This window comes from Euprymna scolopes, chromosome 39 (genome assembly GCF_053919585.1).
Source record: "Euprymna scolopes isolate OS-2025 chromosome 39, ASM5391958v1, whole genome shotgun sequence".
Classification (NCBI taxonomy): domain Eukaryota; kingdom Metazoa; phylum Mollusca; class Cephalopoda; order Sepiida; family Sepiolidae; genus Euprymna; species Euprymna scolopes.
Window position 1 is genome coordinate 46,189,245 of NC_136520.1, and position 27,570 is coordinate 46,216,814.

General features: G+C 35.8%; 1 protein-coding gene and 1 non-coding gene across 2 annotated transcripts in view; both read right to left on the reverse strand.

Moving 5' to 3' along the window:
- The window catches only part of LOC145263777 (gamma-aminobutyric acid receptor subunit beta-like), a 757,317-nt gene that overhangs the window by 192,722 nt on the left and 537,025 nt on the right, over positions 1 to 27,570 (reverse strand). The window contains exon 5 of the mRNA XM_080120830.1: positions 15,673 to 15,755. Within this exon, the coding sequence (XP_079976956.1) occupies positions 15,673 to 15,755 (83 nt within the window). The remainder of the gene's footprint in view (positions 1 to 15,672; positions 15,756 to 27,570) is intronic.
- Positions 22,798 to 22,869, reverse strand: Trnar-acg (transfer RNA arginine (anticodon ACG)). The gene has a single exon. It is a non-coding gene; the product is annotated as a tRNA-Arg (tRNA).

Genomic DNA, 27,570 nt, shown 5'->3' on the forward strand with positions numbered 1-27,570 from the left:
AGTGCAGGGTGTAACGATTAACCCCAGTCGATGGATTCGAACCCGGTAACAGAAGCCATCCCTTGCTTCATTAACAAGGACATAATTCATAAGGCTACCGTTAATCGCGAGAAATGCTGTTGAATTTTAAAATTTTTTAAAAATGTTTTAAATGCTTTTTAACGTATGTTTAGAACGATCTAATCATTCTACAATGATATGTGCATTTGAGCTAAATTGACAAACTTATAAATTAAACGGAAAGTGCTTAACAATAAGAAACAAGTTTCTTAAAGATGCTGACATAATTATTCACTAGGACAGGGTCGCCAGTTTTTGTGGTGGACGACCCCATCCTCTATTGTTAAGTAGAAGATTGAAGAATATTGTCGCGTGGCCTCCTATGCCAAGTAATGAAGACACGAAATATGCCGATATACAATAAAAACAAAAGCGAATTTATTTACAGCAGATACAAGAGTAAGAGTAAGAGATAGAGTTCAGTGAAATACGTAACATTACTTGCGTTGGAATATTTGATGAGAGCTCGACGGCAAGATCAGGAACGGACTGGCATTGGCCAGACCCGAGAGCGCCTATCGTCACACCTTCACTTGTTGAGAGTTCCAGCGAAAAGAGAATGTATAATTCAAAACGGGCTGTATCTCCCCCTGGTGGCAAGACATGGTGTTATCAGAGTTGAAGGGCGACAATCGTGTCATCCGTTTGTATGTATGAGTTCACTAATGTGCAGAACTCCGTTCCATATATATATATATATATATGTATGCATATATATATATATATATATATATATATATATATATATATATATATATGCATACATATATATGTATATATATGCATATACACACACACATATATATATATATAGTACAAAACTTTGTTGAAATTCAAAGACTTACATTTTTTCTTTTTTGTAACTTATGTTTATTTCATCTTGGATTTTTTCATTACAGCCGTTTCGTTAATGGGATGGCAATTTTATCATTTTATGTGTTCATAAAAATTTACTGCTCCCCCAACTCATCAGATGTTGTTTTGATTCCATTCCCACGTTGTTACAAGTCGGCCATCTTGGGTGTAATTATATATATATATATATATATATATATATATATATATATATATATATATATATATATACACACACACGGTCATCAATATTTAGAGTTACAGTCTATTTCAAACTATAATTTTAATCATTTGTCTCGGTATTCCTCTATTTTTTACACTTATTCATGAATCTTTATACTTTCAGATAACAGAACATAACCATGAGTAGTACTTTAGACAAGCGGACTGCAATTGTGGAGCTGTTTAAAGCAGGAAAGTCCAGGAAGGATATCTGTAAGAACCTGAAGGTGAACAGAATGCTGGTCTGGAGGACTTTAAAACGTTTTGAGGAGACTGGAGGCATTCAGAATAGGCCAAGGAACACCTAGAACTCCTAACCTTTTTAAATCCATCAGAGAAAAGATCAGGAGGAATCCTAAGAGATCCATCCAGAATCTGACTACCAGGCCACAATATGCGACCATGTCAACTGTACTCAGAAAGGACCTGAAGATTTCTCCATTCAAGCATGTCAAGAAACAACACCTTTCTGCCCAAGTTGTTGATAAACGACTCCAAAAATCCCAGATTCTTCTTTCCCGCATTTAGGATGGCATGCTACCAAATCTCGTTTTCAGCGATGAGAAGAAATTTGATGTTGAGCACCACCTTAGCACCCAAAACGATCGGGTTTGGTCGAAGGATGGGTACGAAGGATCCCGAGTGGTGACAAGGAAACAATGTGCTGCCTCAGTGATGGTCTGGGCAGCCGTGACAGAGTCCGGTACAAGTCCCCTTCTTTTTTTTTGTACCAGGGGGTGAAATTAAGCCAGCAACCATCCTAGTTGGCGCATTGTTGCCCTGGGCACATAAGCACTTCAGAAAACGTCCCTGGTCTTTTCAGCACGACGCTGCACCATCACATGGGGCCAAAAAGACTCAGGAGTCGCTTTTCGAGAAGGTCCCGCACTTCATTCCCAAAGAGGAATGCCCCCGTATCTTCCCCCCTATCTGAATCCCCTTGATTTTGGGATCTGGTCATACCTTGAGAGCAAGGTCTCGGTCACTCACCATCAAAGTTTGGAAGATCTGAAGGTCAAACTGCAAAAGGAGTGGAACAAAGAAAGTAATTCGTGACACATTCAAGACTTTTTCTAAACGTCTTCAACTAGTTATTGACGCAGATGGTGGACATATCGAATAATATTTTGTGTATTAACTTTCTATTGCTTTTTCTACAATAATACATTTGAAAAAATTCTAAATTTTGTTTAATTTTCTAAATAGAACCACTTTAAGTTGTAACGATAAATACTGATGACCCTGTATATATAAGTTACCCTTTTTTTTTTCTCTCTCTGACATTGATATTAAAAGCCTACTTTTTGTATTGAAAAAATAATTAAAACGAATTTTTTAATACGCTCAGTCATGAATATGCGAGCGACTATGTGAAAGTTAACTATTTTGCAGATTAATTTAAAAAATGAGCGTTAATTAATTATCTATTAGTCTTTATATATATATATATATATATATATATATATATATATATATATATATATATATATATATATAATTGACCTTTTCGGTGTGTGTACAAAAGGTTTTTACCTCTCTGAATACTTGATCTACAGAGTAGAAATTTGATATATATATATTTCACCTGGAGCATAGGTTAGATTTGTGTTTTTTAGCCGGCAATTGTTGCTAAGGGCTTAAAATTAAAAAAAAAAAAAAAGTTTGATCTTGGAGACAGTAGCCGACAAAGTCTGTTTGTATGCATAAATCTAAATTCATAGGTTAAACATTTATTTTAAACTCTCGAGGCGTTCATCCATAGTGATCTAATGATTATAACCCGATGAGCTGCGCATGCGAACTTAAGTGACAGTATATATATATATATTATTATTTATTAATTATTAATTAATAATTACTATGTGCATAAAAGTAAGCCATCTATATACATGCATGTAGTAATTATTAATTAATAATTAATAAACAATATTTAAATAAAAAAAGTAATACGTCATAAAAATGTGGGCGAAGAAAAATGTTAACAAAGGGCAAATAACTCCTTTCTTATAAGGAAGCGAAAAAAGAAAAATAAAGAAATTAATCGCTAATAAAAAAAAATAAATAAAAATTCAACAATCTTATATATATATATATATATATATATATATATATACTAGCTGGACGCACGGCCTTGCCCAGTCGTACAATACGCTTAAACATGATATTTTAATTTATGCAGATTGCGTATGAATTATTATAAAATAAATCCTCCGTTAAATATGATATATTACGAAGAATAATTTGCCCAGTGGACTCAACCCCAAACAAACAAGCAAGCAAACAAAAGCACAAACAAACAAAAAACAAAACATAAACAACAATAAACAAAATAATAATGATAATGTAAAACATAATCAAATTCCGCTGATATTTGGGCTTGACGATCTAAAAAATAAGGGAATATTTTACATTACATCGGCTAAGGTTACACCGGCGTAACGTAAAATATTCCTTTGTAAAAATTTGTCTTTTTTATATATATAAAAGCGAAAATGTATGTATGTATGTATGTATGTATGTATGTATATATGTATGTATGTTTGTGCGTATGTTTGGATGTCTGCTAAAAACTTTGGACAGACACGACGAAAATTCACAAACTCGGAATCACATCGAAGCTCCATCCTTTGCTCGAAAAATATCGAAAAATTGGCAAAAAACGTTGATTTTTCACCACGAAATCGACAATTTTCGACAGGGGAGGGCAACAAAAACGGTCCTCTCGTGACAATAACAGATTCTACGCATGCGTCGTGACCTGATTTACTTTAAATAGTTGAAAAACCGAATAAATTTCATGTACGTCGCGTTAGCTCAGTTGGTTAAGGCCTTGGTTCATTATTTAAACTTTTGAGTTCGAATCGTGGTGTGAGATTTTTTCTTTTTCGATTTTTAAAATTTAAATATTGAGCCAGTGTTATTTAGGCAATTTTTCACGTAACGTTCGTTTTTCTGCTTTTTTTTTTATTTCGCTTATTCTTAGCGACACCCCAAAACACCCGGGTACCCACCGATTTTTTAAAATTTTAATATCGAAACAGGATTATTTAAGCCATTTTTCACGCACAAATTAACTTTGTGTGCAATTTGCAAAATATAGGCTCAGGTTTCAGAAGCTATGAGGAAGAAACTCTCTAACACACACACAAAGCGACTTTTGTATCATAATATATATATATATATGTATATATATACATATATATGTATATATATATGTATGTATATATATATAAGTATATATATATGTATACACACACACACACACACACACACACACACACACATATATATATATATATATATATATATATGGCATAATGCTCTTCGTAACACTCTTTCAGCGATTTATAAAGACACCAGGAATTCACATAATTATAATAAGGAGCATTTTGAGCTCTTAAAAATTGCATGAAAAGACCTGTCGTCATTTTCTCGATTAGTGCGCCCCAGACAGGAAACAATAAACTAACTCCACCTCAAATACGTTAAGCAATACCTGTGATAGTGCACCTCTAGGACTACCCAGGACCAATACCTTAGCCCGACAGATACAAGGCGAGCGAAATGGCCCAATTTTTGCCAGACCGATTTTTGAGAACGGACTATCGACTGGTATCTTCGACTGAACAACTTTTAGCAGCTGAGATCATCTATATACAGGGTGGAATGACGAAGTTGTCGCCCTAAAGAAAACAACTTTACAGTTTTATTTTAAAACTTTTATTGAAAAATAAATTCAGGTAACTTGAGCTGACATTTATTTAATATAGCCGCCTTCAGATTCAATCAACACGTTGATATTGGTCCGGAACTGGGAGTATGCCTTTTCCACAAGAGCCACTGGGAACTCAGCGAATGCTTGGCGGATGACGGCGATCAGGCTGGCTTTAATGTTGTGGGAGCTCAAGTTTGTGATGTTCTCGCATATGACCAAACGAAGTTGTCCAGCAGGTTCAGGTCAAGGAGAAGAAGGGGGCAGATTAGATTGTGCAACCGCGCCGTTCTGCTATCTTACCTAGGGTCTGCCAGCGGCCACCTGTTGTACCAGGGGATCACCACACTCTTCAGCAGATCCAGGTACACTTTGGTGTTGACTTTCAACCTCACCCGGGTGCTGTTGTCATAATTTGTATCAGTAGAGAGCATGAATTGTACAGCGGCACATCTCCGATCTCGCTCGTTGAACACTGTATCACTTTCAGACATGATAGAATGCTCCAATCGCTCATGAAATTTATAGACAACTGGTCAGATAGTAAGTAGATAGTCTGCAACAAAACAATGAAAACCAGTTTTCGTCAAACAGAAATGGAATTATTTCGTCTTTTCTAGGGCGACAATTTTATCGTTCTACCTTGTAGATATTAAACGTACACTTATGGCGTTCTTGGTATGAAACCTGACTGTGGACTAAACGGTCGATTTCTAATATGATATTCTGTTGCATATTGAGCCGAGGCGACGTCAATAAAATTGCACATACACACATTTTAGATGGACTTTGATCTACATTCTTGTGTCCAATAAAAATGATCCGAATTGTAACTATCACCGAAAAAAAAAGGATTACATTCTCGGACAGGGACTTAGAGTTGCTTACCGCAAAATAAGGAAGAACGATTACATATTTTAAATATATACATTCTAGAATTTTCAGTTGATATCTTTGTAAGACACGGGTAACATAAACAAAAAGAGCGGAAAAGAGAGTTGGTCTGTGAGTGACAAATACTGCCGTCGCCTGACACACCCACCCATCCACACGCTAAACACAGTTGTTCTGTACCGTCTCTCTCTTTCTCTCTCTCTCTCTCTTGTCAATGGACAACAGTAAACTGTAAATATACTTGTATGTTGACGCAATTTGACTACGTAGATTTTGAGATTAACGACAACAGAATTGTCAGGTGTATATATAATTTCGCAAGCATTTTAAAAGTGTAAGTTAGAAAATTATATGTAGATTCAATAACGCAACAACCCTTCGAGTCTGTCTGTGAATGACTTTTTCCATATACGTATCCGCGCGTGCGTGCGTGTGTGTGTGCGTGTGTGTGTGTGTGTGTGTGTGTGCGTGCATTTTCATCCGCATCACACGGTTACTAGCATCGTAATAACATGTGGAACTTCTTTGTTCGATTTGTATGCAAGTTATAATGTGACCCGAGTCAACAGCTATGACCCCAACCTATATTATGTGCAGTCGTCTAAACTGCAGCTTGCGTCATTATCGGATTTGAGAGACATCTGAACATAACATATAATGATGTATTCATAGTTAGAGGAATAGATTTCCATACATTGTCATCATTTTCTGTACAAACACATTTTTTTTCAATAAATATCTCTCAATTAAGAAGAACTGGTCTTTGTCATTCTTTTTTAACTTAATATTTTCAGCTGCGTCCATCGCGTCTATGCAAAAGACTCTGTCCGTCGGTCAGTTGCATTTTAACCTGAAATATCATTTGCGTTAGATTGTTATAAAATCTGAACTAACATTTTAGTTATAGCCAAAAATCCAGTACGCAAAGTTGAGACGCCAGATCTGGACTCGGTTTTCCTAACTTTGGAATAGAAATCACTAAACATTAAACGAAATACGAAACCATATCGAACCACTTCTGGTTTTATAATGAAACAATAAAAAATTTTTTTTTTTACATTTCTATAAATAACTTTCTAAATATTTAAAACTAGCGGGGGTACCCGGCGTTGCCCGAGTGTTTGTTTCCGGGACGGGGAGTTTTAAAAAATGTTATGGTAGGTAAGTAGGAAGGATCAAACCCGGAGTCATGAGTAAAAGTAGGAAAATAAAGTGTGAAAAAAAAAAAACATCTGCAACGTTAACAGTTCGGCCACCAAGAAAAGTCCATTCCAGTTGTTTAGGAAAAAAAAAAAAAAACGACTACGGTAGGTCGGCGCGAACGTGAAAATATAATGTGAATTGTCCAGCACGCTAACCACTACGCCACAGAGCACTGCAACTTAGTTTAGTGATTTTAAATAACTTCACATGAAAGAACTACGAAGCCAAACCGGTGTTCTCTTCTCAACTGTTCCTTGTGAACGATCCCCAAACGGTGTTAAGTGGTGGCAGGGGGAGGAGGAATTTATTAGAGAGAAAATATTTTACCACTTCCATTGATCTTAACCGATTTTGGCCGTGACTTCTCAGCAGAAAAAGTATAGAAATCTAAGATTATCGAGGAATTTGAGAAATAATAAGCCTATAACACACCTCAGATATTGTTCTGCCGTTTGTGCATATTATATTTGCATGACATATCTTGATTTTTAATCCTATTAATGTCAAAATCAGACCGGAAAAAATGAGTTCATTTTATTTATATAGAGAAGAAGATATATCCATGTTGAAATAATTAAAAATTTTCACAAATTCTATCGCATAATTTTGTCATAAATAATGTATCATAAATTTTGTCATAAATAATGTATCACAAATTTTGTTATAAATAATGTATAATAAATTTTGTCATAAATAATGTATCATAAATTTTGTCATAAATAATGTATCATAAATTTTGTCATAAATAATGTACCATAAATTTTGTCATAAATAATGTACCATAAATTTTGTCATAAATAATGTATCATGAATTTTGTCATAAATAATGTACAATGAATTTTGTGTTAAATAATGTACCATAAATTTTGTCATAAATAATGTATCATAAATTTTGTCATAAATAATGTATCATAAATTTTGTCATAAATAATGTACCATAAATTTTGTCATAAATAATGTATCATAAATTTTGTCATAAAAAATGTACCATAAATTTTGTCATAAATAATGTATCATAAATTTTGTCATAAATAATGTATCATAAATTTTGTCCTAAATAATGTACCATAAATTTTGTCATAAAAAATGTACCATAAATTTTGTCATAAAAAATGTACCATAAATTTTGTCATAAATAATGTACCATAAATTTTGTCATAAATAATGTACCATAAATTTTGTCATAAAAAATGTACCATAAATTTTGTCATAAATAATGTACCATACATTTTGTCATAAATAATGTACCATAAATTTTGTCATAAATAATGTACCATAAATTTTGTCATAAATAATGTATCATAAATTTTGTCATAAATAATGTACCATAAATTTTGTCATAAATAATGTACCATAAATTTTGTCATAAATAATGTATCATAAATTTTGTCATAAATAATGTAACATAAATTTTGTCATAAATAATGTACCATAAATTTAGTCATAAAAAATGTACCATAAATTTTGTCATAAATAATGTATCATAAAGCTAAATATCTACTTTAAATTGAATTACGAAACAAATTTTTTTTTGATAACACAAGAAGTCAAGAAATGTCAATAAAAATTTCATATATCATTTATGATAAAATTTTTAATAAAACTTGTGAAAAACATAAATATGTTATTTCAAAAAGACATCATCTATAGAGATGTAAAGAATAAAAATTCGCATTATTTATTTGAGGGAAATAACACAAGTGTTTAAACAACACACACAAAAAAAACTATTTATCTTCTATAATATAAAGCTAAACGTCTGTGTGTGTGTGCGCGCGCACGCGCGTGTGTGGTCACGAATAAGCTCCTATATGGTTGACTATTTAAAAAAAACTGATTACATATAATGATAGTATATGTATCGAGGATCAGGAATGGGTATTTTGATCTGGCAGAACGGTGGTTCATAACAATTGTGGGGTCTGCGTTCGCGCCTCGTTCACAAAGTATAGAAATAAAAAATGAAAAAAGAAAAAAAAACGTTTACAAGTGTTTTTGATATAGATGTACATAATAATACTTTGTATAAGTATGTTTCAACTTAAATAGGGATAGTATAATAAAATTGTGGGGTCTGCGTTCGTACCATAGAATGGAAATAGGCACAAACTTTAATAAAGACTTTTCATATCTGTCTGCGTAAGTATACTTTGATAATTATGTTTCAGTTTGATGAAATATGGTATAATAAAATTATGGGGTGTCCGTTCGCGCCTGACCTCCATAGAATGGAAATATGTCACAAAGTTTAACAACGTTTTTTTTAATATAAATCCACAGAACATTGTGATAAGTGTGAGCAGGTATGGTATAATACATTATGGAGTTTATCTATTTTATTATTACTTTCATCATATTTTGCTTTGGTTTTGATACCCCGAAATTCGAAGTTATCTCTTTAAAACCCTTCCTTTTCATAACCCATCATACTTTCATAAATCAGAGTCCATTTTCTGTAGGCTGTTTTTGAACCCAGTCAACGACGGGTACTTTTGCTAGTAGAAATATAAAAAATGAAAGTTTATTCTTTTTTTTGTTGTTTCACTAGCAGTTCGGCTTGGCCTTGCTCGGGTCCTATCTACTGCTCATAACTTTATGTGCATATATATATACATTAAAAAGTGTAAACATGTACGGTAATGCTTTCTATATAATAGTCTTCCTTAACTACCATAGAGAAAAGTTTGTAGAGACCAAAGTGGTCAATTTGATCCCGATTTTGACCCCTTAACATTTATTGTTTTGGGCTCAAATCGAATTATAAAGTTAGATCCATGTCCAAGTAACCTATACCTAAAAATTCAAGTGTTTAGACCCAAAATTGTCGGATGAGTTTGGTAGAGTTCTCAAAGGTCAAATCGTTGAACTTTGACCACTTAACAACCAGATTTCTGCTCGAAAACCGATTAAAAAGATTTTCCCAAATCTCAATACCTCTTATGTTAAATCTCGAGTCTGTAGACCGGAAATTGACAGAGTTATTTGGTAGGGAATTGTACATAGACAGACAGACATTTTCACTTTTATAGATATATAGATAATAGCACAAGACATGTTAAAACTAAAATGTTTTTTTAAATAAATTATTTCCATATGGTTTTGTATTTCGGTTCATGTGTATTGGCTTTCATTCCAAATTTAGACAAACTTGGTCCACTTGTGGCGTCTTAACTTTGTGTACTGAATTAAAAAAAAACGACATTTTTATCGGTTTGCAGATTTTTGTTCGTTTGTCAAAGTGAATTAATAAAAAATTTTGCGCAGTGAATAAAGGATTGAGTCACTACTGTTTCAGGTGAGTATTGTCTGAAGATAGCAGTTTCAATGCTATCCAAGCAGGCCAGAGGATTAGTTGACAAAAAATGTGGTGAAACAACAACTATAACAGGCAGTAATCAATAAGCATAAATTACAAGACTTAGCATTGCAGTTAATCACCTGAAAAAGGCCGGAGGATGAGTTGGCCGAAATTGATAAAACAAGAACAACAACAATGAGGAGTCCGCAAAAAGAATAACTGCAGGACCAAACCTGTGTTTGAAAAAGAATATTCGCCTGAATGTCACGCATAAGTTTAAAATACCTTGATCTGTTACGCTGAAGTGTGAAATATTATTATTGTTAGTCTGTCACGCATAAGTTGTAAATATTATTTTTGTTGGTCTGCCAGAAGTAATGTTGGAAAATAATTTCCTTTTGTTTGCTACGGTTAAGTGTTAATATTATTTTCGGGGTCTGTCGCTAAAGTTTAAAATAGAATTATCGTTAGTCTGCTACTTATAAGTTAAAAATTTATTATCGTTGTCTGTTAGCTATTATTTTGAAATGTCATTTTTGTTAGTCTGTCAGTTTTTATTTCTAAATATCATTTTTGCTGAATTGTCAATCATAATTTTGAAATATCATTTTCGTTAGTCTGCCAGTTATTATTTCTAAATATAATTTTTGTTGAACTGTCAGTCATTATTTTGAAAAATCATTTTCGTTAGTCTGTCAGTAATTATTCCTAAATATAATTTTTGTTGAATTGTCAGTCATTATTTTCAAATATCGTTTTCGTTAGTCTATCAGTTATTATTTCTAAATATAATTGTTGTTGAATTGTCAGTCATAATTTTGAAATATCATTTTCGTTAGTCCGTCAGTTATTATTTCCAAATATAATTTTTGTTGAACTGTCAGTCATTATTTTGAAATATCATTTTCGTTAGTCTGCCAGTTATTATTTCTAAATATAATTTTCGTTGAATTGTCAGTCATTATTTTGAAATATAATTTTCGTTGATATGTGCGTCATAATTTTAAAATTCGTTTTCGTTTGTCTGTCAGTCATTATTTTGAAATATCATTTTCGTTAGTCTGTCAGGTATTATTTCTTAATATTATTTTCGTTGAATTGTCAGTCATTATTTTGAAATATCATTTTCGTTAGTCTGTCAGTTATTATTTCTAAATATCATTTTCGTTGCATTGTCAGCCATTATTTTGAAATATCATTTTCGTTAGTCTGTCAGTTATTATTTCTAAATATCGTTTTCGTTGAATTGTCAGTCATTATTTTGAAATATCATTTTCGTTAGTCTGTCAGTTATAATTTCTAAATATTATTTTCGTTGAATTGTCAGTCATTATTTTGAAATATCATTTTCGTTAGTCTGTCAGTTATAATTTCTAAATATCGTTTTCGTTGAATTGTCAGTCATTATTTTGAAATATCATTTTCGTTAGTCTGTCAGTTATTATTTCTAAATATTATTTTCGTTGAAATGTTCAGTCATTATTTTGAAATATCATTTTCGTTGGTCGTTCTGTCATAATTTTAAAATTCGTTTTCGTTGGTCTCCTATTAAATATCATTTCCGTTTGTTCACGCTTAAGTTTTAATTTTCTTTAGTCAAATACGCTTAAAGCCAGAATACCATTTCCGTTGATCTGTCAATGATAATTCTGTAATATCATTTATATTAGTTTGCCATGTTTGAGTTTAAAATAAAATAAGTACATACATTTACATAATTCCCTGAGCATCCCCGTCGGTATTCCCTGGTCGGGGCGCCTTAGGCGAAAATAAATAAACTCGCCCAACCAGAAAGCCGGGTGGCAAGGCCTGGGAGAGTTGACCTCCTGGGTGATGCTAAGGCGGCGTACATCAGTCCGACAGGTACTGGGTCGATTCCCGGCCTCGCACCTTTCAGGCTGAGTGTCAAGAACGGATTCTTGACAATTACTTTCTACCCAATCTCCAAGCCGCCGAAGCCGCAAGGAGACTCATTCTTCAAAATCATAATGGAGGGTATGATTACAGAAAGTTGGAAGGTTCTACCTATAGACACTGGCGATAGGAGCTGACCAATCAAATGGAGCCACACTCTGTTAGCAACCAATCAGAAACCAGAATTGCTCCATAAAACTATTGAATCTTTAAGCATTTCTGCATATGAATTTTCATGTCCAACACGAAAAGAAATTTGCTCTCCATCTGCAGACATTTACAATCCAACATTTCTACAGATCGACTACTCAATGGAAAATCCTATTTTATTCGTCTTTGTCTTGGCTTTTAAAAATCCAAAGCTTCTCTGATTGACGACTGTCAATTTTTTTAAAACAAGATTCTTCCTTTTCTTCTGAAACCAAAAAATGGCTTTCAAATCAAATTATGTTTCTATCGATAATCGAGGTGACAGTAGTCTGGTGGTTAACGACACGGACTGACAACTGAAGTTCGAATCCAGTTCGCTCCACTGAAATCAATTTCACTTAGGATGTTGTCAACTTTCTCGTGGTTCCTCGCGTAGTCCTCGACGTCTTTTTAAAGAGAATTCTGATTAAGAAAGATATCGGGGAAACAACGACAAAATCTTGGGATGTATACTATACTAGCCTGGGTGTCCGGGTGTTTGGAGGTGTGTGTTGAGCAAAAACAAAACAAAAAACTAATAAATAATAATAAGAAAAAATGGTAGTAGGCAGGCAGGCTCGAACCCGTACCGCGAAGGAGGAAAAGAACGTGGAACCCCCCCCCCAAAAAAAACGTGAAAACGGAATTGACGAAAGTTTAAATTAAGGCTAGTCAATCAAAAAGAGGTGTTTACTTTCAAAAATATCGGCGAAAAAAGCGAACAATCCCTGTAGAAAAGTGCCCAGTTGAGAGTGAAGAAATTAATGTTTTTAGCCAATGTTTCGATATTTGTTGTCCGAAGGGCCGATCTTCAAAACGATACCGATCGCTTGTCGAAACTTCAAGACAGACTTACATACATGCATACATACATACATACATTTAAACAGACAGGTGAGATTTTTATTATAGATGATATGACGATGATCGATAACCGCGTAGATTGAATGGACGTATATCACCGATGCTTAACGACACAAAAGATGACATTTTCGATACAGATTTTCTGCCAGGAAAATTATATATCGCAAAACGAAGACGCAAAGAATGAAAACCAATAGAAAAAAAAGAAGTATACAGCATATTAAGTAAAAGGAATACAAATAATTAAAAAGTATAACAGCAAGACCTTGTCGTTATATTTTTTTAATAGTATGAATATCATTATTATACGAATATCTTAATAAATTCTTTGCTTTGGCACAAGTATCTTTTTTTTACATGATTATTGATTTTAAGGAAAAATATGAAAAAAAATTAATCTGTACCAAAAACGAAAATCTAACACATATACAATGTATGAGTCAGCGATGCATATGTAACACTGCGCATATACGTTTCAGTATTAGACATATTTTCAGTATAATATCTCGCATTAACAAGCACAGACATATATTGATCTATATATCTATAAAAGTGAGAATGTGTGTATGTGTGTGCGCGTGTGAGGACACTTTTCAACCTATATACTCAACGATTTTTTGATCTGTACACTTGAAAATGGGTATAGAAAGTATTCAGACCCGTGAAGTTTTTTTAAAATCTGTTTTAATCCGGAGACAAGGGCTGCTAATGGCTAAAAATTAACAAATTGGTGCAAGGGGGGGGTCGTCGGATTTTTAGGTTTGTCAACTGTTTCACGACTGCGTATGCGCGGCCGAGAACCAAAGTAGCTTCTTTATGTTAAGAATAAGATTTTTTGAAGACGCTTTCTGTATGTCGTGTCAAGCCACTGTAATTATTAGCGTACTTGCCTCAATCTCATTAGGTTTTGGTTTCGATCTCAGCTCGAGTATATATTTTTTTTTTACTTAAAAGAAATGAACTGTTTAGAAAAAAAAGATAATACTCGCATGCACACCCCTCAGTTTTTTTTTATGAATTAAAATATAATATTTATGCGTATTTTACGACCGGGCGGCCTGCTACTAAAAGTGAGAATGTGTGTGTGTGTGTGTGTGTGTGTGTGTGTGCGGGGACACTTCCCACCTTATATACTCAACGAATTTTTGATTTACATACTTTATAGATTTATATTTATACAGATTTACAGACTTGGCATTCAGACAAGTGGAAAACTTCTTAATTGGTTTTCATTCGGATAAAAGGGCTAGTTGTGGGTAAAACTTTAAAAAAATTACTTGGGTCATCAGATTTTTAAATGTTTATCAAGTGTTTCATGAGCTTCAAAAGCACTTTTTAAAGTCGTGACAAGCTGGTTTAATGGTTATCGTTCTTAACTCGTTTTTGACTTAAAAGAAGTGAGCTGTAAAGAAAAAAACCTAACATTCGCATGTCTCACTTCCTTTTTGTTTTTCTTTTTACTTTCTTGTTTCCCTTTTTTTTTTTTTTTAAAGGATTTTACGTTGCGTTCAATACCGGACAACGCGCTGTACATCTTCTTGTATATCTTTAAAAGTGAGAATGTGTGTATGTGAGGACACTTCTAAACCTATATACTCAACGAGTTTTTGATCTACAGACTTGAAATTTGGTATATTGGGTATTCAGACACACGGCAAAACTTTTTAATCAGTTTTTATTCGGGCAAAGGGCTGTCAAACTCGGGAATTCGGCGCAGTGGTTAGAGTACTCGGATAAATCAATTGTAAAAGTGATATTTTCCTGAAGGTTGAAGGTTCAATTCTCAGCGTGGGCGATTGAAAAATACAATTGGGAATTACTTAGGACTTCTATCCACTAATGGCTGACGAAGCGAGAGCATGTTACACATGTGAAGTAAATACAGGATTCCGTTCGAAATTCCTGAGTTCGACAGAAACCTTCCCGAGTATGACAACATACAGCATGTATTTCCAAATAGTCACCCATTTTAGTTCTGACCATGTTCAACGTCGCTTAACTACAGTGATCTAACGGGAATAGGTGTGTAAGATGTGGTTAGGCTGTACTCCAAGTGTATAGCTTTGAATTAACAAGTACGACACTATCGTTTCTCGGGGAGAGTTACTTGGTTGAGAAACGTCCTGGGAACGGAACCAGCTTCCCCGGTGTTAGACACGATATCAAACGACAGGCACATGGAAACAGCAGCACAACGGGTCGATATATCGTCGGCTATATTACCGGCTGGCATGAGTCGCTTCTTGTGTCCTCATTGCGTCGTTATAGGCAACATTTCCATCGTCGGCATTACTGGCTGGGACCTCATGCTGAAATCGAACGTTTTTTACAAAAATAGCGAACAAGTCATACAGACGTTATTTTGGAGTCACACAAATTTGATCATTACGAGAGTTTGTTTTTGTCGGAAACTGTTTAAACTTGTGTGTGTATGCGTTTATGCGTGCTCGTAGATACTTACAGCTTTCGACTTCCACTGTGCAGTTTTGTACGTCCAATGGATAATAGTGAAGATCCATCATACAAGCCAGTGTCGTAGTGAACCTAAAATAACAGAAAGAAAATGTCATAAGAAAAGGATGGGATAGAACGACAACATTCAACAATATAGTAGTAGTAGTAGTAGTAGTAGTAGTAGTATAATAATAACAATAATAATAATAACAATAATAACAACAACAACAACAACAATAATAATAATAATAATAATAATAATAAGAATAAGAAGAAGAAGAAGAAGAAGAAAAAGAAGAACAAAGAGAATAAGAATAGTTAACAAGAAGGGAAAGTTTTGCCAGATTGTAGATTTTGCCGTCCCAGCTAGCCATAGAGTGAAAATCAAGGAGACAGAGAAGCGGAGCGAATACAAAGAATTTGACATGGAGCTTAAAGGGATATGGAAGGTGAATGAAAGTTAAGGTAACACGAATAGAAAAAGGAGCACTAGGACCCCCCCTCCCCAAATAAAAATCTTCGAAAAAAGAAAGGGCAGGATTGGAATCAGAGGGATGGCCGAGAAGATGTAGCGGATAGCAATAATGAAAACGGCTGAAATATTAAGGAAAACCCTTGAGTGCGGAGACTAATACACATGATCTGCAGGCGCTGGCCTGGCATACAGAAACCACGATGGAGATAAAACACAAAGAAACATCATTTGGGATCATGGAAACTGAAACTTTATAATTGCATAATTGTATGTTAACCCTCTGCGCCCTCGACCCCTTGCTTGTTTGTTCGTCACCATAAATAAATAAGGAGGGTCAAGAAGGATGCAAAGACCGAGGAGAGAAAGCACTAGCCAGACTTTCGGGAGGCTTATAGTTTGCGTCTGAAATAGCATCTGACAAACAAGTCAAGCTCTTGGCCTTCTCGTGTCGTTTAGCTACTAAGCCCGGTGAAACTGTTTATACCAACTCGAAGAAGCAAAGGCCGTCCACTGGAGCCTTAAAACAAGTCACTTTAGACAGGTGAGACTCGTTAACTTTGGATGGTAGCTCGCCTAGGAGAAGGTACTCTGCGGACTTGCGGGATTACCCCATCAGTGGAAAGGCTAAGGAAGTAAACCCCAACAGAAAATTCGGACACGGAATCCCCTAAGGCGGTCTGACTTTATATTATCATCACCGGAAACTCCTCAGGCGCAGTTAGACCCAAGCTGTATCGACTTTAGCTTTCCCTTGGACCCTTTGCCTTCGTGGAGAAGGGGAGGGGACTGCTGCACGGGATACAGCTACCCTTCCATATTACCCTGCCCAGGCTATGTAGCTCCACTACTGTGCCATCGCCTCCCAGATTTTTTTTTCACATTTATAGTTTAAATGAAATTTCGTTTTCATCTGTTGATTTTACGTTTAAAATAAAGTTTTAATCATTTTTTACGTTCTTAGTTTAAACAACATTTCGCTTTCATTTTTTAAACGCTTAATTTTTGTCCGTGGCACAGTTAATAGAGGCATTGAGTCTTTACAGTTTCAAGTGGGTATTGTCTGAAGATAACGGGTTTTCTCCTAATCAAGCTAGCCAGAGAATTAGTTTTTCTTTTCACCACTTATCAAGGCCTGGAGGCTACTTCAGGATAAGGGTTAATGGTTATACATTAGTCAATGTGATTTTAGCGCAGTAAACATAAGTAGTGGGAATTTTGTAAAATGGATTACTAAGGGGGGGCGGTTCATCAAGAACTTGTTTACGTTGGACTTGAAGACAATCAGATTGCAGTCAGCTGGAAAGCAGACAATCGAAAAAGAGTTACACAGGCGTGCAGTTCTAAGAAAGAAGCTTTGTTCAGAAAAATCAACATTTAGATTTAGGCGCAGATAAAGAGTGTGGGAAATTGTTGATTGCGGTTTTGGCTAGACGAGTGTTTTTCGTGAAAGTTTGGCGAGGGGGGATCAGGGATTTGGACAGAACGTGGTGAGACAACAACTATGGAAGGCAGTAATTACTGGGATTAAGTTACAAGTCTAAGAATTTCTATCCCGTCGCGGTTAATCAAGAATAATTAAGAATGCCAGAGGATGAATTAGCCGAAACGTGGTGAAACAAACAATGAAGATGAGAATAACAGCCCGCAAAAAAAAAAAGAAAAGAAAAGAAAGAATGAATTCAAAAAATTTCATATTCGTCCGTCGATATCAAATTGACAATAGGGATTTTACAATTTTTTTGTTTCACGTTTATAGTTTAAAGAAAATTTCGATTTTGTTTATCGGTGTTTTCTTTTTGCATGTTCATCCCAAACAAGGCAGAGTCCACTTTGACGTAGGGGGCTACTATCTGGGACATAATTTGCAGGGATACTATCTAGAGAGAGGGACTTGAGCAACTTTAGCAGCAAGATCTCTGTTTACATTACACTTCTACGTCTGCATTCATTCAGGGAAACAGGAACCTGGAAGGGAATTCCAATATCTAGCCGTCCGAGAGAGAGAGAGAGAGAGAGAGAGAGAGAGAGAGAGAGAGAGAGAGAGAGAGAGAGAGAGAGAGAGAGAACTATTAGAGTAAATTTGGCATTTGGGGATCTCTAATATGTAGGAGTGGGAGTTTGCTGCTTGTCAAGTTTGTCGTAGATATTTACGTGAATGGGGGCACTAGAGCTTGTAGTTCATCAGACCACCTACGATTAAAATACTTGTAAAACAGGCAGAGGGATGCAATATTTCGTCGATGGGACTATTAGTCTCTTTTGAACCCTGTCCAGCAGTGAGATACTGGTAGCAGATGTACCAGCCCAAATGTGAGAACAACACTTCCTACATGGGCGAATGGTGGCCTTATAGAGGCACAGGATACTCTCAGGCGTAAGTAACTCAAATTTAAAATAGCAATTTAACCGGTCTTTCACACTAATGGTTTAATCAACATTTTCTTTGAAATGTCACGATTAGATTAGAAATAGAATTTCTTTCGGTCTGTCACGCATACGTTTTCAAAAGAATTATCGTTGGACCGTGGTGCATAAGTTTGAAATAGCATTTGGTTTGATGTGTCACGTCTAAGTTTGGAAAAAAAAAACATTTCTAGATACGTCCACGTATTCGTGTAAAGAATTCCTGTCCGTCCTTTGTTCTGGCACGCTTAAAACTTGGAATATCATTTTAAACGTTATAAACGTGCAGGTCGAATGGACGTATTATGCAATATTCTTTCTAGTTGCCCCTCTCTTTGTCTCTCTCTCCCTTTTACTGTTTCTCTTTCTCTCCCAAAAACCTTAAACGAACCATTCGGCATCTTCATGTCTGTTCTTTCAAAATCAAATTACTTTGCGTTTGATCTTTGACAAATTAACTGTCTGGTAAAAAAAAAAAAAAAAAAAAAAAAAAAAATGATCTACGCCATAATTCTTTGACTGCTTCCAAATCTACTAAACAGAAAAAATAAATAAATAAAAAAATAAAAAAATAAACAAATAAAAGATAAATAAATAAATAAATAAATAAAATAAATGAAATAAAATAAATAATAAATAACACCGTTGTGTATATGGCATTCAAGTTAGAAGGCACACAAAACAAAAGTTACTAAATTACTAAATCATTTTTACTAACTAAAATTATGGGCCCTACGGACGCAAATTATATATATATATATATATATATATATATATATATATATATATATATATATATACATGTTATTGTATCGATTTTACATACACTATTTTCGTTAATAATTTGATAAATTATTAACGAAAATATTTAAGGAACGAGTGAATAAAAATCCATGAAACTTTGAGAAAGTGCTTACAATACTATTCAGCTACTCCAGTCAGAAAAATAAAAGTATTTAAAGCAATATAAGCGAAACTATAGCAGTATATAGGAATATCTGTTGATTTCAGTGTGTCAAGTTATTAACGATGTTGAGAAAAAAAAAAACAATACACCCATAACTTGTTTATTGAAATAATTTTAAAGCATTAAATGAACTAGGAAAAATTCTTAGAGCAAAATAACTACACTGTAATTTCTACGTTGACATAATTAGTAGGCGAATACTCAGCGGATCACGACGATCAGACTGGATTTGATGTAGGAGGTCATGTTGGTGATCTTCTCGATATACGGCCAAACGAAGTAGTCCATTGGGTTCAGGTCGAGAGAGTAGGGGTCAGTGAGAGAAGAGTACAAAGTCATAGCACTCTTTCTGAAGCCATGCTTAGTCTCTTTGGACTTGTGGGTCGGCACCAAGTCCTGCTGCCAGACCCAGGGTCTGCCAGCGGCCACCTGATTGCACCACACTCTATTACACCCAGGTACACTTTGGTGTTGACTTTCAAGTCAACTTTGAAGATATGAGGTGGCATAGTATGACTCTCACTTGAAGCCAGACCAACGTCCATGACTGTGGCCGGAAACTTTGTTTTCATCACCCTGGGCACGTCCCTGTTATTCGTGACACTTCACCAGTGCATTTTGAGTGTGCTGGCAGTAGTCATTTTGTCATAACTTGGATCAGTAGAGAGCATGAGTTCTACTGCGGCGCATCTCCTATTTCGTTCGTTGAATATTGTGCCACTTTCAGGCATGAAAGACGTTTCCTATCGCTTTTGGGATTTGTACTCAATTAGCTAACTAGTAGATGATCTGCAACAAAAAAGAAAACCTGTTTTCATCAAACGGAAATGGAATGATATCGTCTTTTCTAGGGCGAAAATTTTATCGTTCCACCTTATATATATTGTATTACAATAGAAAAATGCGAGCATGAAAAGTAATATGGTTAAGCTTAAACATGGAAAAGTAAAGGACTAGTTGTTAAAACTGGAAAAGAAAAGGACAAGATATTCTAGTAAAAAATATATATTTATAACTTAAAAATATTGCAGCATTAAGAATTGATTATATAACTTTATAAATTGAATGAAAAAAAATTCCTAATTCTGCAATATTTTAAGTTATAAATGTATTATATTTTTACTAGAATATCTTGTCCTTTTCTTTTCCATGTTTAAGCTTAACCATATTACTTATGATCGTATTTTTCTATTGTAATCCATTATTTTTTCAGGTTTCCAATAAATTCACTTGTTCTTTGTTTAATTTAAGTCTTTTTGTTTGCTCCCATAAGCACATATGTAATAATGTACGGCACTCGTCTGCTTTCAATAAAATCCTCCCCCGCTCACCTCCTCACATATTTTTAGGATTTTGAACACCAGAAAGTTCACTATAACTTTTATTTTACTGAACGAAGATTTATTTATTTTTTTTCAAAATATAGCTGAGTAGGTGATCTTTAAACTGTATTAGTTTTTGGAATTTGGTCGAAAAATGAGTGAGCAATGAAGCTTTAAAACAGTTCTAAATGACTAAAACTGCCACTTAACAATATCATTCAAACACTATACGTGCATATGGTCTTGTTTTTTAGTTTATGGATAATGTGTGTTTTGACTGCTAACCAATACTCAAGTAAATTAATATTAATTGCCCATCTACGCCACAATAAAGTTTTAAAGCTGTAGTTACATTTGCATTTCTTATTTTGTGTTTTATTTACATGAAAAAATTCAGGTGTTTGCATTTTTTATATAGATTCTAGCAGAACCAATCTATTTGCACTAAAATTTATTTAATTTATCATTATAATATAAATCATTTCAATCTCATTATTATGCAATAATAGTAGTACTCACTACATATTCTCACACACGCTATCATCAGATATTATCACTGGCAACAACCGGCGGTGTTCCCTGGCGTCTGGGTGACATGTCTCCACAGATTTCCAGTACTCAATCTCTTTTGAATGTGCGTTATTGAAACATCCGCTTACCATTGACTTTTCACTAGCAGCGATCAATGTTCTTAACTAGGATTCAGGTTTACAATAAACTTGTCCACGATCGCAGTTTTCTCTGTACTCGTATAGTGTAACGCAGGTTAGTGCATTCCAACCCTTTTTCCTTTCATATATCCCAATGTACCTTTCTTATAATATTGTCATGGCGTCTCTTGTACTTCTTTCGAGCTAAACTTCATCATCATTATTATTATCTCTGTAGTTTTTGCACTCATCCAGTGGAGGTCTGGTTAGTGCTTTCCCTCCTCGGTCTTTCCATCTTTCTTAATCCTATTTGGTTTGGTGCAAGTCTATGCTGAAACCACCATTGTTTTTAGGAGGAAGGCACAGTTAGTGTCTGTAGCTAGTTAGTATTTTCTTTAGTATATATTTCAGCTATTTTCAGCATTACCATCTGTTGCACCGTGTCAGTCTTCCCTTTGATTCCTATTTCTCCTAGTCTTTTTTTCTAAATTCTTACAATTATTTCTGGTATATTAATTTTTTCATGCTCTTTATTCCCCTCAGTTCGCTATTTATTATTGGCTCGCAAGGAGCTTTCACATAGGTCATCAAGGATCTATCATTGAAGACAACCAGTGTGTTCCCTGGAATCTGAGTGACAACAACTCTTCCCGGATTTCCAGTACTCTCCACCTCGTTCGATAACATTCGCAAATGAATTTGCGCTATCGCCGTTTACCATTGATTTCTCGCTGGTAGTGGCCATTGACCTCCACTGGAATTTGAGTGGCAATAAGCCTCCCCAAGGTCCCAATACTCTTCGCACTTGTCCAGCAGTGGTCTGGTCAGCGCTTTCTCGTCGGTCTTTCTATCATCCTTGACCCTTCTCGACTATCTGACATGACTTTGGGCGGTGATGGGATAATGAAAGGGGGTGGGGAAGGGATAGAGCACTGATAGATATGCAGCTTCAATGTTCTTGGTTCTTGTAACGCTTCTTTACGTTTTGCTTCTGCAGCAGTTTGTTTGGCCTGCGCATGTGGCTTATATGTATTAGTCTCCACGTTCAAGGGGGTTTCTTCATATTAATTACTAGCGGCTGCGCCGCGTCGGCACACGCAACGCCGAGTCAAACACAAAATCGAGTACACTCAACATCAATACACTCAACATCAATACACTCAACATCAAGTACACTCAACATCGTCTTACCCTCAACGCTTACCCTGTAAACTCGGAGTATGCACAAAACAAAATCACTGAAAAAACAAAAATACCCTAACTAAGGGTAAGGATAATGAGTAAACGTTGGATAAAATGATGGTTAAAAGTATTACGAACTTGCCAGGATTCGAACCTGGAATCTTCTGATCCGTAGTCAGACGCGTTATCCTCGCGCCACAAGTCCTGTCTGTATGCCAAAAGATGTTACCGCGACAGTATACAGGCAGTGCTAAATTCAGTTGGCATGGGCAGGTAACTTTTTCGACAAAAACGAAACGACCCCAAAATCCTTATTTCGGGTTTGTTTTGTGACTTGGCGTTGTTCGTTACGAACCACATATAGAAGGTTAATCTAGGGACAGGGAAAAAAAGAATTTTCCAATTCGGTGCATCCGTTCGAAAGTTTTATTGGTATACACACACACATACACACACACACACACAATAAATAAACATTTAGAATTTTATTAATAGTATAGATTATTATTATTATTATTATTATTATTATTATTATTATTATTATTATTAAGGAGACCTGTAAAAATTCCACAGGGGACATTCATATGTAATATATTGATGTTGGCATTCTGGAGATGTTCAGCGTAAATGGAGACGCTCTGAAATTGTTGCTCTTTTGTTAAAACTGCAAAAGTATTTATCTAAGCTATGAGGGACGTCCGGCGTAACGTCATCGTAAAGTACGCTTAAATATGATATTTTAGTTCTTTCAGATTTCGTATATATAATCACAGAGTTACTGTTCTATCGATTTTTATATGCTATAAAGTTGCGATTTCAAAAATAAAAAAAATATATCCATATGATTTGAATGCATCAGCTACAATCGAAACCGAAACCAAAATTATGATATATATATATATATATATATATATATATATATATATATATATATATATATATATATATATATAGATATAGTAATTTATAACATATACATAACAAATTTTTTAAATTAATACCTAGCTCTACCTATGTATTGAGCACTGTTGAAGTAAACACTTAAAGTTTAAGCATAAAATTCTTATATTAATTTATATGATTAAACGAAGTAGTCATATATATATATAACTTGAGTTTCTTCAACTACTATAATCGAAACCGAAACGAATACTTATGAAGAATTCTTGATAAAATTATTTATGAAAAAAAAATTTTTTATAAATAATTTTAACAAGAATTCTTCATAAGTTTTGGTTTCGATTTCGATTATAGCTGATGGCGCTTAAGTAATCAATTTTTTTCGATTAAAACTGACGCACTCAAGTCATATGGATATGTTTTTTGTTTTTTTGAAATCTCAACTTTATAATATATAAAATCGATAGAACATTAATTTTATAATATATACTGTAGCAATTTAACTGCTTCCACTGCATGAATTTTTACGTATACCCTCTCTCAGTATAAATGAAAATGGACAGCATAATAATGCCCTTTTTAAACCACACTTGAGGAGTGAAAATCTTCTGTAGAAGCTAACCTAAATGCCCGATTTTTCCAGGAGATATTAACCTAAATAACCAATAAATATTAACTACCCATGCGGGGTCGCAGAAATACCTGGATTAGGACCCAGGCGCGGGGCGAACCCCCTCGGAGCTGATGGACCCGTAGGTCTTCCCAGGCCATCCGTCTAGGAGAAGGAAAACTCTGAAACTAAACCTAGGGGAGGGAGGTCTCTTCAGTCCTGGACGACAACCTTCCTAGAGCTGGTGACTCAAACAAATCACCGGTTGGCAAACCTAAACTGCTTAAGGAGGAGATAGACTCTGTCTATCGCTCGGCTTTCATACTCCTTCTTTGCCTATTGGCCAGGCGTAGAGGTACTATCACAGGGACTCGCTTGAATCACCCGGTGGTTGACCTTGTTTCCTGACTAGGGTAATGAACGCCGCTTTTCCCCACTCCTGCCACATCCCATCCCCCTAAACTGGACACAGTGGGGTGCTTCAGTGCCATATATGTCAGTGCAGTTAGACTGGGCTGGCTTTGCCTAATGGATTGAGGGTACCGGATTGACAGTTCCTGGCTGCTGTTTCCGACTGATAGTACAGGAGCCCTAACTCTTTGGTAGCGCTTAGAGCGGCTGCTCCATCAACAGTTGTAAAATATCGGGATGTTTGTAGTGCCATGTCGCGCATGGAAAGGGACCCTGCACTCATCCCCGGTGGGCTTTCCTGAGGCCACAATCCTGTGGGTGAGGACAACTGATGGTCTACTTGTATTGCATGTCTGGTATTCTGCACAACTACTTGTCCAGCACCCCCTCACTCATCCACCCTAACTGAAACTTTTAAATAAAATAAAATGAAATGACAGCTCAAGCAAAAGTTACGTTTAAACCAGGACCAAACTCAAAGAAAACCAACCTGCCTCCTCCCTTGAGGCTTGCATTTACTAATATCCGCGGGCTTAGAACTAACTTAGATGATGTTGAGTCATTTCTCCTTGTAAACACCCCGGATATCTTAGCATTAAGTGAAACTAACCTTCACTCCTCCATACCCTCTAACCACTTTAACATGCCTGGTTATCTCCCACTCTACCGTAAGGACTCGGACAGACATATGCATGGACTTGGAGTCTATATTCGAAACACCCTCCCCCTAACTAGAGAAATAAAACTAGAATCAGAGGGCCAGGCCTTTATGTGCTTCAGACTAAATATGCAACACAATATTAGCTACTTATATTTTCTCTACCGCTCTCCCTCAAACCAAGACTGTACCCTAATAAACAAAGTTTCAGACAGCATAGATATAGCACTCTCCCTCGATACTAGCGCACAAATACATGTATTTGGTGACTTCAATGTCCACCACAGTAACTGGCTAGGATTCTCAAATCACACAGACGTAGCTGGTAGCGCCACATATAGCTTCTCTATATCTCATTCCCTATCTCAGATGGTTACATTTCCGACACGTTTCCCAGACCAGCACGATCAACATGCCTCACTTCTAGATCTCTTTCTGACAACAGTTCCCAATGACTGTACAACAAATGCCCATAGCCCACTCGGGAATGCTGATCACGCTGTGATAATGGTAGAAATCAGCCTAAATTCTCGCCCTAAAACTGAAGACCCACTACTCAAAACAACGAGGTATTACAAAAAGGCTGATTGGGAAGCCATCAGGGAGCTCATCAGAGATGCCCCATGGCAAAATATCTTTACTCTTCCAGCGGAACAGTGTGCAAATGAGACAACTGAATGGTTCAAAACTGCTATTGAAGCACATGTTCCCGCACGGAAATACTATAGCAAGCCCCACTCCCCCCAATGGTTTACTTCTGCTTGTGCAGCTGCCATTTGTCAAAGGCAGCATGCGTTCCGCAGATTCAACCGACATAAGTCCAGCTCAAATAAACAGAAGTTTATAGAAGCTAGAAATAATTGTAAGAGAGTGATAGACACAGCTAAGTCAGATTACTCTGAAACCACCAGAAAGCGCATCGAAGCACAGAAATTAGGAACCCGGGATTTTTGGAAAATCTACAACAGCGTAGTTAATAATGGACAGTCAATTATTCCCCCACTAACAAACAATCATGAGGTTGCTTGCACGGCAACTGACAAGGCTAATCTGCTTGCCAGTCGGTTTGCCTCAAACTCCACACTGAACTCGGTACACCACTCACTCCCTGATTTTCCTCTGCGAACAGACGCCACACTTGACGACTTGAAAATCACCCCTTCTCAGGTACATGCTATTATAAAAAACCTAGACACCTCTAAAGCATGTGGACCAGATCTCATCCCGGCTGTGCTATTAAAAAAATGCTCTGCCGAGGTTGCTCCAGTTCTGTCCAAACTTTACAATAAATGCCTTAACGAATCTTGTTTTCCCGACTGCTGGAAAACCGCCTCTGTGGTACCAGTCTTCAAGAATTCTGGTGAAAGAACTGACCCACTAAATTATCGCCCCATTAGCCTCCTCCCGCTTTTCGCCAAAATATTTGAGTCCTTAGTTAATAAAGCCCTAGTCCAGCACCTAACAGCTGCTAAACTCTTGACTGACAAACAATATGGATTCAGGCAAGCCCGTTCAACAGCAGACATCTTAACTGTAGTTTCTGAACGTATATACCGTTCATTGGATAAAACAGGGGAGGCTAGAGCGGTGGCCCTTGATATATCTAAGGCTTTTGACAGGGTATGGCACGATGGTCTTCTAAGGAAAATTAGATCATATGGAATCACTGGAAGAATTCATAACGTAATTTAATCCTTCTTAAGTAATAGAAAAATCAAAGTTGTCCTCGACGGACGTACATCCAAACAATATGACATAAATGCGGGAGTGCCTCAGGGGTCTATCCTTGGACCTCTATTGTTCCTGATATTCATAAACGACCTCCCTGATAATATTGTTTCGGAGATGGGTATATTTGCCGATGACACCACTCTCTATAACAGATATGAGGGGAAAACAAATGAACACATATCCAAGAAAATGGCAGAAACACTAGAGGATGACCTCCAATCCGTAGTGGAATGGGGACAAAAATGGTTGGTCTCATTCAATGCTGCTAAGACTAAGCTTGTTTCCTTCAATAACTACAAGAAACCTTCTCTACCACCAATAGCAATGGCCAAGAACACATTGCCTGAAAGTACTTCTTTTAAACTCCTCGGCCTAACGTTTACAGGGAATATGAACTGGAATAGATACATTGAGAGCATTGCCAAGGCTGCTGCAAGGAAGGTTGGCTCCCTCTACCGTGCTAGAAAACTACTTACGCCTGCCAGTATCCTATACCTCTATAAGGCAACCATTCGCCCATGTATGGAGTACTGTTGTCACATCTGGGCTGGTGCATCTGCTGCTTGTCTCTCGCTCCTGGACAGGGTTCAAAAAAG